Source organism: Copidosoma floridanum, unplaced genomic scaffold, assembly GCF_036245765.1.
Source record: "Copidosoma floridanum isolate Cflo_tuat_1 unplaced genomic scaffold, Cflo_Japanese_pri ptg000030l, whole genome shotgun sequence".
Classification (NCBI taxonomy): domain Eukaryota; kingdom Metazoa; phylum Arthropoda; class Insecta; order Hymenoptera; family Encyrtidae; genus Copidosoma; species Copidosoma floridanum.
The window spans coordinates 1,032,484-1,048,406 of NW_028321907.1; the positions used below are offsets into that span (position 1 = coordinate 1,032,484).

Below are 15,923 nucleotides of genomic sequence, written 5' to 3' on the forward strand. Positions count from 1 at the left end.
GAACGTCACATTTTATGAGATTGGCACATAGACGTATAGGACACATACAACACATCTTTCGTACACAAGTAAATAAACGTTACACTTCTAAACATATGTTAATTAATAGGCTATGATACAGTTAAATTTAAGGGTGTGTATAAAGCGAAGCTCCAACTCGCGCATATTGTTCGGTGCCACGGGCGAACGATTAACGTCGAAGTTCAGTCGGACCAGAGTGGAGTGCGAGACTTGTACAAAAAAAATTAATGGAAAATAACTATACTTGCATTCTCTTTTATTATTTCGTTACGTAATTAATCTTTTTTTTTTTTTTTTTTTTTATCTTTTGATTTTTTTTTATTTATCATAAAAAGACCTTAATAAATTAATTGATTCCCTTTGGCACATTTTTGAAACGGAATTTATTTAAACTGAAAACCATGAAATTCAATCATTTATTGATGAAAATAAATTTTTCCTAATTCACCACTACAATAATTATTGATTAAAAATAAAATGAGAGAATGAAAAGTATTCCAATGATTTTTTTGCTGAAGTTAGAATGCAGTAGTTAAATTTTGCCAAGAGCATGTTATATATTTTTACTTTAGCGCGGAATTGTATACAAAGATTTTTTTTATATACATAAAAAATATATACATATATGTATCAATAAAAGTGTATACAGAAAGTTGAGGCTGTCAAAATTATGCTCGTCACAGAGCTCGTTTATAAATAGTATAGGAAAGACTTGAGCTGAAAATTGGTAATTCAATAGACGAATAAAAAAGGCAAAAAAATATAGAATTTGAGTAAAAATTAGACACGAAAGCGATTGCTGAAGCTTTAAAGAAAAATTATGAGAAGAAAGGAGTAAATAAAATTTATTGTAGTCAAAATGGTGAGAACTGATATTGATAATATATTATATATAGTTAGATAATAAAAGGATGGATGATTATAAGAATGGAAAAACTATAAATGGGAAGAAAAAAGGGGGGCGTGGGAGAAAATGATGTATGAGAAAATCGACAGTTATTATATCGTGACTACTGTAAAAATGGCCAAAAACGTAATGCGAATCATTTGTCACCTGCACAAACCTGGTTGCTGGGCGGCGCATTATTATTATAAAAAAAATAATAAATTATTAATGAAATTAATATAAATCAAATGGAATATTTAATTAAAAAACTATATGAATATTTAGTAGATTTTTATAAGAGTTTATTTTTTTTTATTTAGTTGCATTATTTTTTTTCTTTTTTTTATGTTGAAAATATTTTTTACGAATTATTTTATAATTTATGTGCGGAAAAAAAATGTAAATTGTCAATTTGAATACGTTCTTCGCGTCTTGTCGTTGAACTTAAAAAGTCGACAATATTTCGTCGAAATTGGCCTGTGATACGACGATGAAACGCGCTCTTTTGTTCTTAAAATTATATTATTTATTCAAAAAATGAATAAAAATTGAAAACGGAAAGACTGAAAAATTGTCATTAAAAATTTTATATTGTAAAAATTTGTAATTTTTCGTATTTTTGTTTTGCCGTACGACTGAATTGGACGAAATCGTGAAAAACTACTTCTTAATTAGTCAAAGTATACGATTGGACTGATTTTAAAGTTTGACTGATGTTACCAAACCGTTAACAAAAAGTACCTAATGCGTTAGTTGAGGGTTTTTTTTTCTAAGACGAAAAAAATATATAACGTAAAAGCAACACAAAATTTATATGCATAGTGGCAGAGGACTACGTATTTTTCTTAATTTTTTCAACAACTCTCTGTAAGGCCGAAGTAGCCAAGTGCAACTAGAGAAATTTTTGATTTTCTTTATTATTTGTATGGTTTTAAGTAATGTACAGTTACTTTGTAAAAAAAAAGACAAAGTGGATGATAGTAATTTTTGTTTTTTCGCTTCTACTGCTCCCAGCAAATTTTTTTCTTTTTGTTATGTTTAGAGTGCGATAGCGAGTGGTCAAAAGATGTATACACGCACATTATCACAAATATTTACAGCTTTTCACATACCTATTCACAAACACTCACATAAATCACATGCATTATCCATATGATATCTTATATCAACTCTAGATTTATATACTTGATTGCGCAAAGAGAACTGTTATGGCACAATTCAATTTTCTTTTCTACAATATCAAACATATGTTAATCAATGTATAGTAAGACTTTAATTGCCCTCTTATACAATTAATTATCTTTGTTGCGCTGTAAAGCACAATCCAGACACATATAATACAATTTTTTTCTTAAATAATTGCTGTTCTATATTAACCATCTTAGCATGTTTATATTAATTACAGGACAGAAGCGCCGAAGATTTTTACAAGCGTTTTGCATTTATAATTAGGCCAAGTAACTCTTTAATCAGTACGAAAAAATTACCCGCTCTTCAATAAGTTTTATAAGTACATACGACTTATTCGCAGATGCTCGCGTTTACGGAAGTTGTTCTTTCCAATTAAGAGACGTGAATAGAAAAAAAAAAAAAAAAAACTAAAAATAGTAAATTGCTACGTTATCGTGCTTAAATATTAATTGTTATCTGCCAAGGTGTTCTGGTTATGTTACATATTTATTGATCATTATTAACAATTATTACTATATCATTATTTTACTACAATTATTTTTATTATTACTATTTTTATTATTATTATGATTATTATTATTATTATTATTATTATTATTACTGCTGACGTATGCTATGTCAAATGCATTTTAATACATTTTCATTTTTATATTCTACTAGAAATGTATACTATTTGGTTTAATAATTTTACAGTGTTTTTCATTTATTTTTATCTGCTTTCCCCGATCCCCCATATTTATAAATCCTCCACCTTTAATTGATGGTGAAAATATTTAGAAATAAGCAAAATAAAAGTATCGAAGAATATAAATTTAACAAAAAAAACCAAACTTTATCAACATTCAGGTAAGTGTGTTTAGAGAAACATCCAGTGTAGAATGAGCCAGCTTTCAAGCTTTGTTGTCAAAGATAAAAAAAAAAAGTACAAATATACAACGATCTATTTGTACACGTGTACATACATAAAAATGTCTCCGTTCTCTCGCCTTCATTAAGACTTTCAATACACAATACGTAAATCCTTGAATTTCTTTTTTCATTTCCTCTCAGCATTAAGATACGAGAGCGCACGTGTAAGTCAGCTTTTGAGTGCGTGTGTGTGCGTGTGTGTCCAAACAGATTTTTCTGTAGGGCTTATTGTTGTGTATTGAGATTCGTAAAATTGTCATTTGAATGGCTGTACACCGTTGTATCGGTAAAAGCAATCAGGGATGACGACTCTGACTGTAAAAATTCAGCACACCCCAGCTACTTGAAACGTTGCATTTAAGATGAAAAAAAAAAGATGCACAATTTGTCATCCCTGAGGGAAGTGACGCACGTACCCTCGTAGACTGCTAATAGCTGTATATGTCAATGGCTAAAATGGTAAAATGGCCGAAAACACAGAGACGTACCCATATCATGTAATAGAAGGGAGAGCACGCTTTGATCTCGCTCGGCTCGAAGTGCATGCTTTAAGTGTTCTTTTAAGAATGTGCTGCTCAATGTACTGTTTTTCTATACGTCGCCTCACATTTTGTCGTATAGTGTACCTAGCCATAGAAACTCCACTCCGATACGAGAGAATAGCGCGAGTGTATATGCATACGATGCCTTAATGAATTTTTGTCTCGCAGTGCGCGTTCACAAGTAAATACATCGTTACTGTTATTTTTGTACTCTTGCCTATTTTTTTTTTTTTTTTTTTCTCTTTTTTTGTTCTTTGTGGATGTCTTTCACCATCTCATGTCGTTTCGTTCGTTTTCTTTGTTCTCCAATGGCTTTGCGTGTATTCACACGTACACGTGCGAAAAGTCCCAGCCTCTTTAGCTCCCATTCTTACAGCTTCCTTCCCCCACTTTCTCTTACCTCCGCTGCCTAGGACGTCCCTTACCATTTTTTTTTTTTTTCGTCATATTTATCCATCACATTATTTCATCGCGGTAACCAATCCCAGAGCGCGCGCTGCAATGGCAGCCAAAGTTAAGGTCTACCTGCCTATTCACCCGCACCCCCTGACGCGCGCACATGCCCTCATTGTGCCCTTGTATAAAGCGGTGCAGTTTCTTTTCCGGCCGAAGTTTAATGAGACACGACTTGAGAAATTGGATAAAGAGCAATTTCCTAAAGAGAATGAATGAGCGGATCCAGCCGCGCCTCGGCCGGTGTCGAGGAAAAGGCAGCAGCCGAGCCGAGAAGAAGAAAAGGGGGAACCATCACCGTCTTATACACAATTTTTTCAGCAGAAGCAGCGACGCTCTCTTATATCATCCACGCGAAAAATATAAAAAAAAAAAGAGAAAGGAGGCAGAGCCAACGACATTATCGCCATTCAGGCTCCCCGAGCGCGGCGATGCTCCTCCGTCTTTTTCTTTAGCGCTCCTTTCTCCGTCCAACCGTGCCCATCCTCTGCGACGCATCTTCTCCTTTGCTCGGCCCCTTTTAATTAATATAACGACGGCGACGCTGAAACGAGACGTTGCACTTTATTGACGTTTGATTCGCGTGAAAGACCAACGACGCCGCGACATTTTTCCGCGCATTCAATAAAGAGATAAACTCTCCAACCAGCTACCCCGCGCATCGCGCTTCTTACCTCTGCGCGTCTTTGGTGAGAGCTAGCCCTCGCCTACCCCTTTTATTTCAGTGAGGGACGCTCGTTTTCTGCAATCACCCGCGAAAAGAAACTCCCGAGTCCGCGAATTCAATGCAAGTAAACGCGGCTCGTTATTTCCAGTTTCATCCGCGGCGCTATTTCTACGATCCTCCACCGGTGAAAAGAACGATCTCGCGTTTTTTGAAAATTTCTCGAGCACCGGGAGCAACTTAACTCTCTGCGGGTCTATATGGTCCTTCCTCAGTCCATCCCATCTTAGTAAGAAAGAAAAAAAAAATATATCCGTCGTTTCGAGAGGGTATACGTATTATATTTCGATGAATGGTCCTGTGGAAGGTACATTTAGGATGCATGACGGGAGGGGGAGGCGGAGACACACGTTGGACATCCGAGGGAGTCGGGGGGGGGGTGGTAAAATTGCCATAGGGTTGGACAGGGCGAGCGAGGGAAGGTTGTTGGTATAGGAAAATGGTCGGAGGAGAGTGGGAGGAGGAGTATATAGGGGTATGGATGGTGCCGTTCTGCTGCATGAGGTGCATTGTTGTGTTTCAGTGCTCGCCTCCATGCCTGGCCTGACGCTCAACTCCCTGAACGCACCGTCGACCAAGAAGCTCTTCACCTGCCAACTGTGCGGCAAGGTACTTTGCAGCAAAGCATCCCTCAAGCGCCACGTGGCCGACAAGCACGCCGAACGACAGGAGGAGTACCGATGCGTCATCTGCGAGCGGGTCTACTGCTCGCGAAACTCCCTGATGACCCATATCTATACCTATCATAAGAGCAGACCCGGCGACATTGACATTACTTCTAAGTACTTTTGAAGCTTTAGATAAGGTAGGCCGCCACCAATTCTCTGAGTGTGTGAGCGGTGAACGGCGACCACGACCGCAAGACTTGAACTTTTTTTCGTTTTTTTTTTGTTTTTTGTTTTTCTTTTCCTCCTCTCTTTTTTTTTTTTTTTTTTTTTGTCAATAATACGCCAACTAATACTAACCTCACACTGGTTTTCTTTTCTTTTCTTTTTTTTTTCCTTTGTTTTTATTTTGATTGATATTACTATTGTTACCCATTAATTTCTCTCCTCATTTTTATTCTATCTCTAATAGTATTTAACACGGTAAACGGAGGGATCAGCAATGTGGATATTGCAAGAGTTAAATTCCACCGCTTTTCGACAACTGAGTTAATTTCAACCCATCGAAGCGACTTTGGTTTTTACAACTAACAGTATACTACTTTTCCGATAACTTTTTCTTCCTCCACCTCTACTTCTTATTATTAACAGTTGCTAATTTTGTTTTCTTCTCATTGATTTGTTTGTTGATTTAACCCTTTTATTTTAAGTTTTGCGTTATAGGTTTAAGTCTTTTTTTTTTTTTTTTTTTTTTGTTAATGGGTTACTTGCATGTGGCGCGAATTTAATACTTTTACTTGATTTTTCTACTTAAAATTTTTCACTCGTGATAATTGATGTGCTACAGTCCAACATTTAAAAAGTACTCTTTTACTCACTTGTAACATAACACATTAATTCTTCATTCGTGTAAAATTGGTAATAATGAATAATAAATTTACTTTAGATTTATGTGGAAATTATAATTGATTCACTAATTAGCATTAAAAAAGAACAAAAAAATGTATAAAAGTTTTTTAAACTTCACGATTTAATAATCGTGTCAATTGTCATTCAAAGTAATGGCTATAGATTTTTTTACCAGATCCTATCTGTGGTCTTGGATACATTTTAACAGCTGTACGGCTTGAGAACGAACTTTGCTAAAACTCGAGAACGACATCGTTTTGATAAAAAAATTTTTCTCTCCCCGACCATCTTTTTTCACGCCCCAGTTGTGAAGATGACAAAAGTTTGATATTTCCTCCGAATAGAAGAAAAAAAAATAAATAAATAAAACATTTTTAGAGTCGTTCTCAAGTCTGATAGGCTCGACGAATCTACACCGCACTGCAGTGCGAGATAACACATCTGTACCAAAAGCTTCAGGATACCACTAATCCAAGTTCAGTTCCATTTTCATTTATTTATTTATTTATTTTATTTTATTTTTTTGTTTCTTCATTTCACTAACTCCCCTTTTACTCCCGTCACATTTTGTTTGCTTATTCACGTATTTGTTACCTCCAAAATTTTGTGTTTGCTTCTGTAACGTTATTTTTATGTTGGCTTTCGATGTTTGCTGTTGTGTGTGCATGCTAAGTGTTGTCGATGAAAGTGCCTTTCTTCTTCTGTGCTTGGGAATCTATGAAAAATGAGCGTAAGGCAAACAAGTGCATACTATTAATTCAACTGTACTCACTATCGAGTTCCGTATATATGTGTAGAGAAAAACCACGAAATTCACGCTAACTTAACAACCGAGTGTTTTGGCCAAACAAGTTGCTTCGATGGTGTAAGGGATATTTGAAACCTCGAGTGATTAATCAATTGTTAACCCAATTTTCTGAACAGCGTCCCCGCCCGTCTTCAGTTCGAGCTGCCGAGCGCACAAAAGTGCAATTTTTGTTGTTGTTGTTTCTCGAGTAAAAGCTCGGTCGAACCGAAGACTGGCGAACAATGAGAATAAAAAAAAAGCGAGCATGCAAAGTTTGGGCAAGCCGGCGATTTTCCGAGGCGACTGGTAATAACCGCGCCAATCGTGGCCCCGTGTGTGTTTGGATTGCAGGTACGGGCAACGGGATGCCGGCAACAGCGGCAATGACGACGACGGCGGCGGCTCCCTTAGCCGTGTACCACATGCCACCACCGACGTCAGGTGGGATAAACGAGCCCCAGGAGTGTCCGTACTGCCGGCGCACCTTTTCCTGCTACTACTCGCTCAAGCGGCACTTCCAGGACAAGCACGAGCAATCCGACACGCTCTACGTCTGCGAGTTCTGCAACCGGCGCTACCGCACCAAGAACTCCCTCACGACCCACAAGAGCTTGCAGCACCGCGGCTCGAGTGGCATGCTCAAGCGCCTCCTGAAGACCAGCGCCATCAAGACCGTCCTCGGCAGCATCCACCAGCAACAGTATAACCCCCAGCAGCAGTATCCCCCGCAGCCCCAATGAGACAGGTGGCGTGCCCGCCGTCGACATTACTCGCTCTACCACCACCTTACGCAGAGCCACCACCACCACCGGCACCACGTCCTCTAGCGCGAGCAGCCTTGGAAGCCGTCTCGGCAGTGAGCTTTTCCACACTTATCTCTTCTACCGCATCTCGTCGTACACAGTATCCCTGTACCCCCTCGTCTACTCACTGACAAGTCCGTGCAGTCGAGGAGAGCCGTATCTCTGTGTTGTTTCATATTTACGTGTCTTTGCAAAATCATCACGGTCATTTATATGACTTACATAACTACGAGCACGTGGTTGCTCCGACACAATGTGTGTATATTGTACGCGAAAAGAGTTTATTTTTAAGATGAGGGGGCTGATGCTTCGGTCGGCTTCTAAAAGTGTCTCGTCAAAAGGTTCGCGTGCCTGATGTTTTGGACAAGGTTCTGACGGCCGAGGGGGGGGGGAAGGATGGAAAAACTGGCTATAGAAGGAAAAACACTTTTTTTTTCTCGGTGTATTATTGTAGTGAAATTACGCGAAACAAACGATAAAAAAAAAGAAAAAGTAAAGTAAACAAACTTTTGCACAAGTCCATCAAACAAGCGCGGATCATAAATTATATTTTTAACCTTTTAAATATTGAATATTTTTAATCGTGCATACAAACGTATATTACATGCGAACACAAATGTGAATGTGTACATATATAGGTGTATGCGAACACTATTATCGAGAAAAAACTAATATTCTCTTGTTCTGGTTTTACGGGGAGGAAAAGTATATGATAAAAAAAATAAAGAGTATGATTTGAGGTGATTCGTGGTGAGTTCGGATTAGACGAATGTTTCTTCAGAGCGGAGCACCAGTAGACCATAAGATCTTCCTATTGGCAATGAAGGCAAGTCCTTTCTCCGCATCTTCAATTGGTAGATGTGCAATATTAATATTACCTGTTTAAGATTTTTGACATTGAGTGCGGAGGATTTTTTTCCAACCTCTGGCCGAGTCTTTGAAAAATCAATGAAGTTTCAGTCTGATGTAATTGCCCATAACAACTTTTTTTGATACTTTGTGCAAAAAAATATATTGTAAAACTTCTAAAGCATTTTTTTCTGTACAAAAGTTCATGTTACGCCTGAAGATGCATTCGAAAGGAAACACCGTAAAAAAAAAAAAAAAAAAAAAAAAAAAGTTAAATGCCACGTGTTTTAGGTGTTAAGCTCGATATCCAGAAGGTGGGTAAAATGAATTTTGAAGAAATGATGCCATTTATGATAGAACAAAACAAAAATTTTCAAACATTGTCAAGTACAAACTCATACAAAAAGGAAAGCGTTTATATCTATCAAGTGATACGTTTGATTTCACGCTAAGAAAAGTAAGAATTAATCAATCTAAAATAAATCTGTGGAAAGTTGATAGGAGAATCCAAAACATATCTTCTATATCGATACTTGGTGTGAAGCGGATAAAGTAGACGCGATTTTTAAAAATTTTGCACGCGCATAGGAAAATTTCTATTCGTGATTGTACAATCGAAGGAACAACTAAGCTAATCGGTTTGAAGATGATTTCGTCAATTTGAAATTTATTCTCGAGGAAAAAAGGTCTTTTGATCCATCGATAATAATAACAAAAGTAAATGTAATGAGTAAGAAACTTAATAGCACGTAGTTTACGCAAAGCGTGGAGAGCTTTCAAAATTTTTATAAATTTGCGCAAAAAATTTTGATTTGTTTCGGGCCAGCTCACGTGAGCTAATTCGAGGAAAAAATTTAAGCGCTAGTAAAATTGAAACTAGTCATTTTCGGAATGTTTCGTATCTGTGATAAGAGGAGGAATAGATTAGGCAAATGATCAACGAGAGGATAAAAATATTAAAAGAAAAAAAATTATAAAAATTAAATTCTCTACGATTGCGTAAACAAGCACGTGCACTAGCTTTCCCATTTGTCGTGTATGAGGGAAGTTGGGAAACAAAAAATTGGCTATTAAAAATGTAGGAAATCAAATTCTGTGATGTTCTTTCGTTTACAAATTATATATAGATAGTAATAGGTGATGAGAGAAAAGCGCTAAGAAATTTATGAGAAAAATCGTATACGGAATTTATTCACGTCAGTGTTTCGTGATAAATGTGTAAAATTGTTAAGCTATACGAATCTAATGACTGTGAGAAAAAAGAAAAGAAAAAAAAAAAACAAAGATATTCTTCCAAAATTTATGAATTTTTAAAATTAACAATAGAATAGGATTAAGAGGAGTTAATTAGAGGGCCGAGAGCATCGAGTTACTTGCGTCGTTTGATTTATTAATTTAGTGATTGGTAAGGTAGTTTTACGAGTAGACGAAAATTGAAAAATTTTTGAAAACTAAAAATTGCGAAAGACGTCGCTGCTATACGATGCCAAAGGCTGATTGACTGCTCGTTTGTAAAAGTTTATGGAATTATAAAATTATTAAATTGTGATTCTAACTCTTTCGAAAACAAAACCAAAGCTTCTGAAGACGATTTTCTAAACTATTAGTGGAAGGAAAGAAAGAAGCGCATGTTGCGACTCGGTGCTCTTTGCCCTAAGTATATTCATTCTATACGAATAATTCTTAAACATATCTTTTCAGGGTATATATACACTGTCTTTTTATCTTGAATTTCGTAAGTAATGTCGTCAAGATAAAGAGAAATATTGAAAGTGAGCATGCTCATAAAAAAAAAATAAATAAATAAATAAACAAATAAAAATAAAAAAAAAATAAAAAAAAATGATAAATGAAAAATCTTCTATGATGTGCCAAGTATTCTACTTTCAGAATCACGAGTGTATGAAAATATATATAAATATATCGATAACTATAATAACAATTAAACGTTTGAGTATCGTGGTAAGGGGGACTGAGGTGCGTCGTATAATCGTTGTTTTTTTGGGGGAAAAATATTACGTGCTAGGTAACAACGGTTTTGCTATACAGTTCTGCATATAAACACATCAACTCATACACGTTACAATAGGAATAAATCTCTCGGATCGTAACATAAAAGAATAGCTGTATCGTTAAGTTAAGGATAATCGAAATATTTTAAATGCTTAGAATGTTATGATTTTCCTCGTCTTATTGGTTGAATTTTGACAAGACTTATAATAATGCTTTTTTTATGTATGCATACATATGCTTGTATATATAAATACATATATACAATAAGCACAATAAAAATAACTTTTTACTTGTCTATTTTTATTGGCACTTTATAAAATTTCTGTACACGTGTAAATACGATATCCTATATACAATATATGATATATTGATGAATAGATACGATTATATGTTATGTATAAGAAAAGTGATGAAAGAATCAGACACATGTGATCTTCGAGTTCGGAGGTACAATAGAATCGTCTTAGCATTGACAGAAAATGGAAAAAAAAAGTACGAAGGGCTGTAACATAAAAACATTGCTTTGGGAGATTTATTTTTACATTTAGAAAATGCTTGATTGCGTTCATTTCAGGAAATAGTTGAAATAATTATTGAAATATTTTTTTTTTTTTCAGTTTCTTTCGATAAGATATAACTGATAAAACAGTTGAAACTATATTATTCTCTAATAAACTTACATCATAAATAGGCGCTAAAAATTCGTTTTTCGATATTTTTTTCAATTATTTATGCAAGAAAAAATATATGAATGAATTTTTTTTTTTTTTTTAAGTTCTATCTTGCATGAGTCATTGAAAAAAAAATCGTACTTAGTAAATCAAACTCGAACTATGAATTAATTGATAATTAATATATTTTACGTATCGTATCTTCTAATTTGTATATTTTAAGAACTTGGCAAAAAGTTTTCGATGCTTTTAAAAGAAGTCCAATAAAAAAATCATACATATATATATATATATAAATATTTTTTTTTTTAATAGCAAGCTTTTATGTTTACTCGATTTTAGTTAAAAGAATCGGTGAATAATTTTCATTATTGTTTGTTCTAAATTATTTTGTTTTTACTTTAAGAAAATTTGCGTGGATGTTTACTAGTTAAAATAAGCATAGCGCATCTATTTACTTATTTCTTACTAATTGAAATATCTCTACATAGTATGCATTTTAACCCAAATCGAGGGATAAGACTTAATAATACTATTTTTGTTTATTATTTTCGTATAATTGTATAATTAAATATATATACATAACTATATATATTTTTTTTGACGCTACACTTCCGGCTAAGCTGCTACAGCTTTGGTGGAGCTCAAGTAAAATTTCGGCGCTGTGAAGGAAATACTTTGATAAAGTGAATTTTATTGTGTCGGAAAGGCTGATCTTGATGTGAAAATTTCAGTTTAATTAGAAAATAAATGAGATAAAAATTTATTTGTAACTTTGTTATTTTTTCGTCTATTAATTCCTAACATTAGGAACAATTGACTGATTAGATTTTTTGATTGGTTAAAAGTTTGTCTTGTTAATGTGATATTGACGTACCAAAGAGCATCGAAAAATCGTTGACCTTCTTGGGTTTACGTTACGTGTGGCTCATTATTTGAGAAAAGAAAATTTATTTACAGTAAAAGCTTCTACAACAGAAGTCAGAATGTCACATTTTTAGTCAAATTTTATTTATGAAAAATTTTATTCGATTTGGGCGTTGGTAGGTGTTATTTTCTAAAAAAACGCATAAAATTATAAGTCACACGAATCTAAAAATATGGTTATTTGCTCTTTTGCATTATTTCAGCTACATTTCTTTATTTCAAGGGACAATACTTAGGAAACGAGTTGATAGTACATGTTGGCGGAAAAAAAAAAGAAAAAAAAAAAAAAGAAAAATAATGCATATAATACAAAAATTCTATGATAATGTAGACAGTTGCAGTACATTGCAAATACATTTTTAATCGAAAAACTTCTAAGAATTATAATAAATAGTAAGGACAAAATAAAATTTTTGAAGATAGACATTTTAAAAGAAAGACTACTTAGATTTATTTTTATTATCTCTTCACGAAGACTGTAATATAATATTTATACTGTGCCATATTTAATATTAACAAACCTTAAGTATAAATTAATTGTTATTGAAAAAATTTTAAATTTATTAAAAGGGAAAATTGCAAAAAGTGCGAATGGGTCGGAAAAGACGATATAATGATGACGGTAAGATTCGAATTCTGCGTAAAAGTAATAAAAATGTGAAACATTTAATGGACGGCGCGTACTCTATTCATTATATAACAATAACTATAACTTCTTAATCATCATTAGATTTTAAGATAACGATTGTATGAGAGAATTACGGTAGTTAAAATAACTTCAATTAAAACAAAGGAAAAAGAATATACATAGTATAAGTAAAAAAATGTATCATCAGTGTCTCGTTTGTATGATAGTAAGGGACTTTAATATCAGCATATCGAGCTCACCGCCAGTTTCACGGCAAGGTGACGTAGTTATTTTTCATGCCGTCGACAATGATACCTGGAAAGTGGACCAAAGTTGGCCGTCGGTTGGATTATCAATACGATTCGAATGAAAATTGGTTCCACATCTTGTGTCAATTTGAAATACATTATGAATTTTTAATGCGCACAATTTCCGCACACCGTATTGTGATAATAAAAAAGTTTCGTTACATGATTCATGAAAATATCAAAGTGTACTTTTGCGTCAAGTGAAAAAAAAATCGTAAGTTGTTTTGAATGCATTATAAAATGAAACCTTGCATCTACTTACGAAATCTAGTGACAAATTCATCTCTAAAAATAGACGCGAAAGAAAAAAGCAGATAAAAATATCCATGCGACAAATTAAAGATCATATAATAGAAACAGCTAACTTTAATGATAATCACTTCAATAACATTAGTAGACTTTAACTATATGTACTACTTTGTTATATATGTTTTCATGTTTTACTACTCATTTATAATAATAATAATAATATAATAATAATAATATAATAATAATAATACTATTAATAATATTAACACTTAAAATAATAAAATAATACAATCGCGATGGCAATTGTCGAGTATTTCCATAAATTCTGTACATTACGATGATTCTTTTATATCAGTAGTAGTGTTAATAATAACCGAAGTAAAAATTATTATCTTGTTTTCTTTTTCACAATATACTTTGGCTCGTTGAATACCTGCTGCTACACTCTACAGTCTTTCATCGTGAACATCATTAATGTACAATGTTTTTTAAATTAGTCGTATCATACACGTTTGTATGATAAATTGAATCGATGGCACGTTATGTTAACTCTTCATGTAAATACGAATACATGCATATATTATATAAATAAGTTCATGTTATTCAAGTTATTTTCTCTTCAGTTATATTATTATAATTCATAATACTTTTATTGTTCTTACAATGATTAAGCTATGTTCTTATTATTGAACCTATATTATTGAAGTAATTGTTGAAATACATGTAGCGAAATATTAATATTATAATATATTAATCATATTGTCTTTAAAATTATGTTACTATTATTAACTTCATGATGATTTTTTAAAATTATTACTACGAAAATGTGATTGCCAACTAATATTATTATAAAACTGCAATCCTGATTATCATTGTGAATTTTTCCCAACGATTATTCTCGAGACAAATTTTTTTTTTTTTTTTTTTTTTTTTTTTAATTATGTGTGTAAATTCTTTTTAACATCTGAAATGTATAACAACTTTGTACATGCATCTCAAAACATCGTGAGTGTAAAATAAATTTTTTGAATGTATGAAAAACTAGTGTACGCATTGCATCGCATGTGTGACAAGTTAAATCAATAAGGTGGTAGATAAAATGAAGCGCTTCCTCTGGTTATCGCCGCCGAAGTTGCAAGAGACAATCTCTCTGGCAGCTTCCTGTTTGGTTGTTTTAAAAATTATTTTTCTGTGTGTACTGTTTGATGCGATTTACATTTGAGTCTCAATGTTGTTGAATAATGCAATCAAGTATAATTTTTTTTCACTTCATTAAAGAGTAGAACACAAGTTAATAAAGTTTATTAGATCGAACCGTGTAACATGTGTGTACTACCAAACGTGCTGAATCTTGTACACTCGATGATGAAACTTTTGCAAATTTGCCCAATCAAATGTTTTCAAAGAATTCTTATATCCAAACAAAAAATCCAAACCAGCTCCAAGAACAAAATGTCACTCAAATTCGCTGAGCCAATGTCATGCTGTTAAATTGAAAAATGACAATGGATACAAGAATGTCTGTAGATAAAACGTTAAATTAGCTTTGGATCATGCGAATGTTGTATTAAATATGAATAAACATTGTGTGTTTGGAATAGTCTTTATAAAGAGTTTCACGGTTCGATTGACTTATGATATGTAACAAACTGCAACACGCTGCCTTGCTAAACAGTACAAGTACAAAACGAATACAAATTTACGAATACATAAAACACGTCTTCGATTTAATGAAGGGAAAGAATTCTGGTAGTTAAAATATATGAAATATAGAAATTGTTTATTATGTAAGAAATGTAACGAGGGAGTGAAAGAAAAAAAAAAAAAAAAAAAAAAAAAAAAAAAAGTGAATAAAATAAAATAAAAATATAATAAAGCGCATTGCACAGCGGAGATAAATTTTTGTAAATAAACATGCCGTCGTTTTGTCGAAACAAGTGTGCTATTAATAATAAAATGATAATTTTTAACAAATATAATTGAGCGGACATTACAGAGGAGGAATCGCGTGCAGTCGCGAACACCTCGGAAATCCACGAATCTTGGAAGCGTCGCTGTTGTCATGTATGAATTACTGAGTTCTGACTTGCAAATATAAACATCAGTTTTTACTCTCCGAATCAGTACAACGGTCTATAAAACGAACTCTTTCCTGCCATTTTGGCTGCTTGAAATCGTATACTGTCCAAACTGTCTTTTGCTCAACACTGCCAGAAAACTCTTAAGATAACCAGGATGCTTGGAAAAATAAAGAATTAACTTAAACTGATGTTTGTCTTGCATGGTTTTTGTGGTGCCCTCGAGACTTGGCTAGAATGGAATTTTTTTTTTTTTTTTTTTAATTAATTTTTAACTACGATAGTGTTGTACTTACTCTTCGTATTTTATCGATAATGTCTGGACATTTGTATTATGCGAGCCTCTTACGTGTCGGGCTATTCCAGGATC

The 15,923-nt window shown here is 33.5% G+C and overlaps 1 protein-coding gene across 1 annotated transcript in view; it reads left to right on the forward strand.

Moving 5' to 3' along the window:
* Window positions 1-7,767, forward strand: part of br (broad-complex core protein) — a 34,928-nt gene extending 27,161 nt beyond the window's left edge. Inside the window, exon 6 of the mRNA XM_089596267.1 lies at window positions 7,379-7,767. Within this exon, the coding sequence (XP_089452393.1) occupies window positions 7,379-7,767 (389 nt within the window). The remainder of the gene's footprint in view (window positions 1-7,378) is intronic.
* The last annotated feature ends 8,156 nt before the right edge of the window (window positions 7,768-15,923 follow it).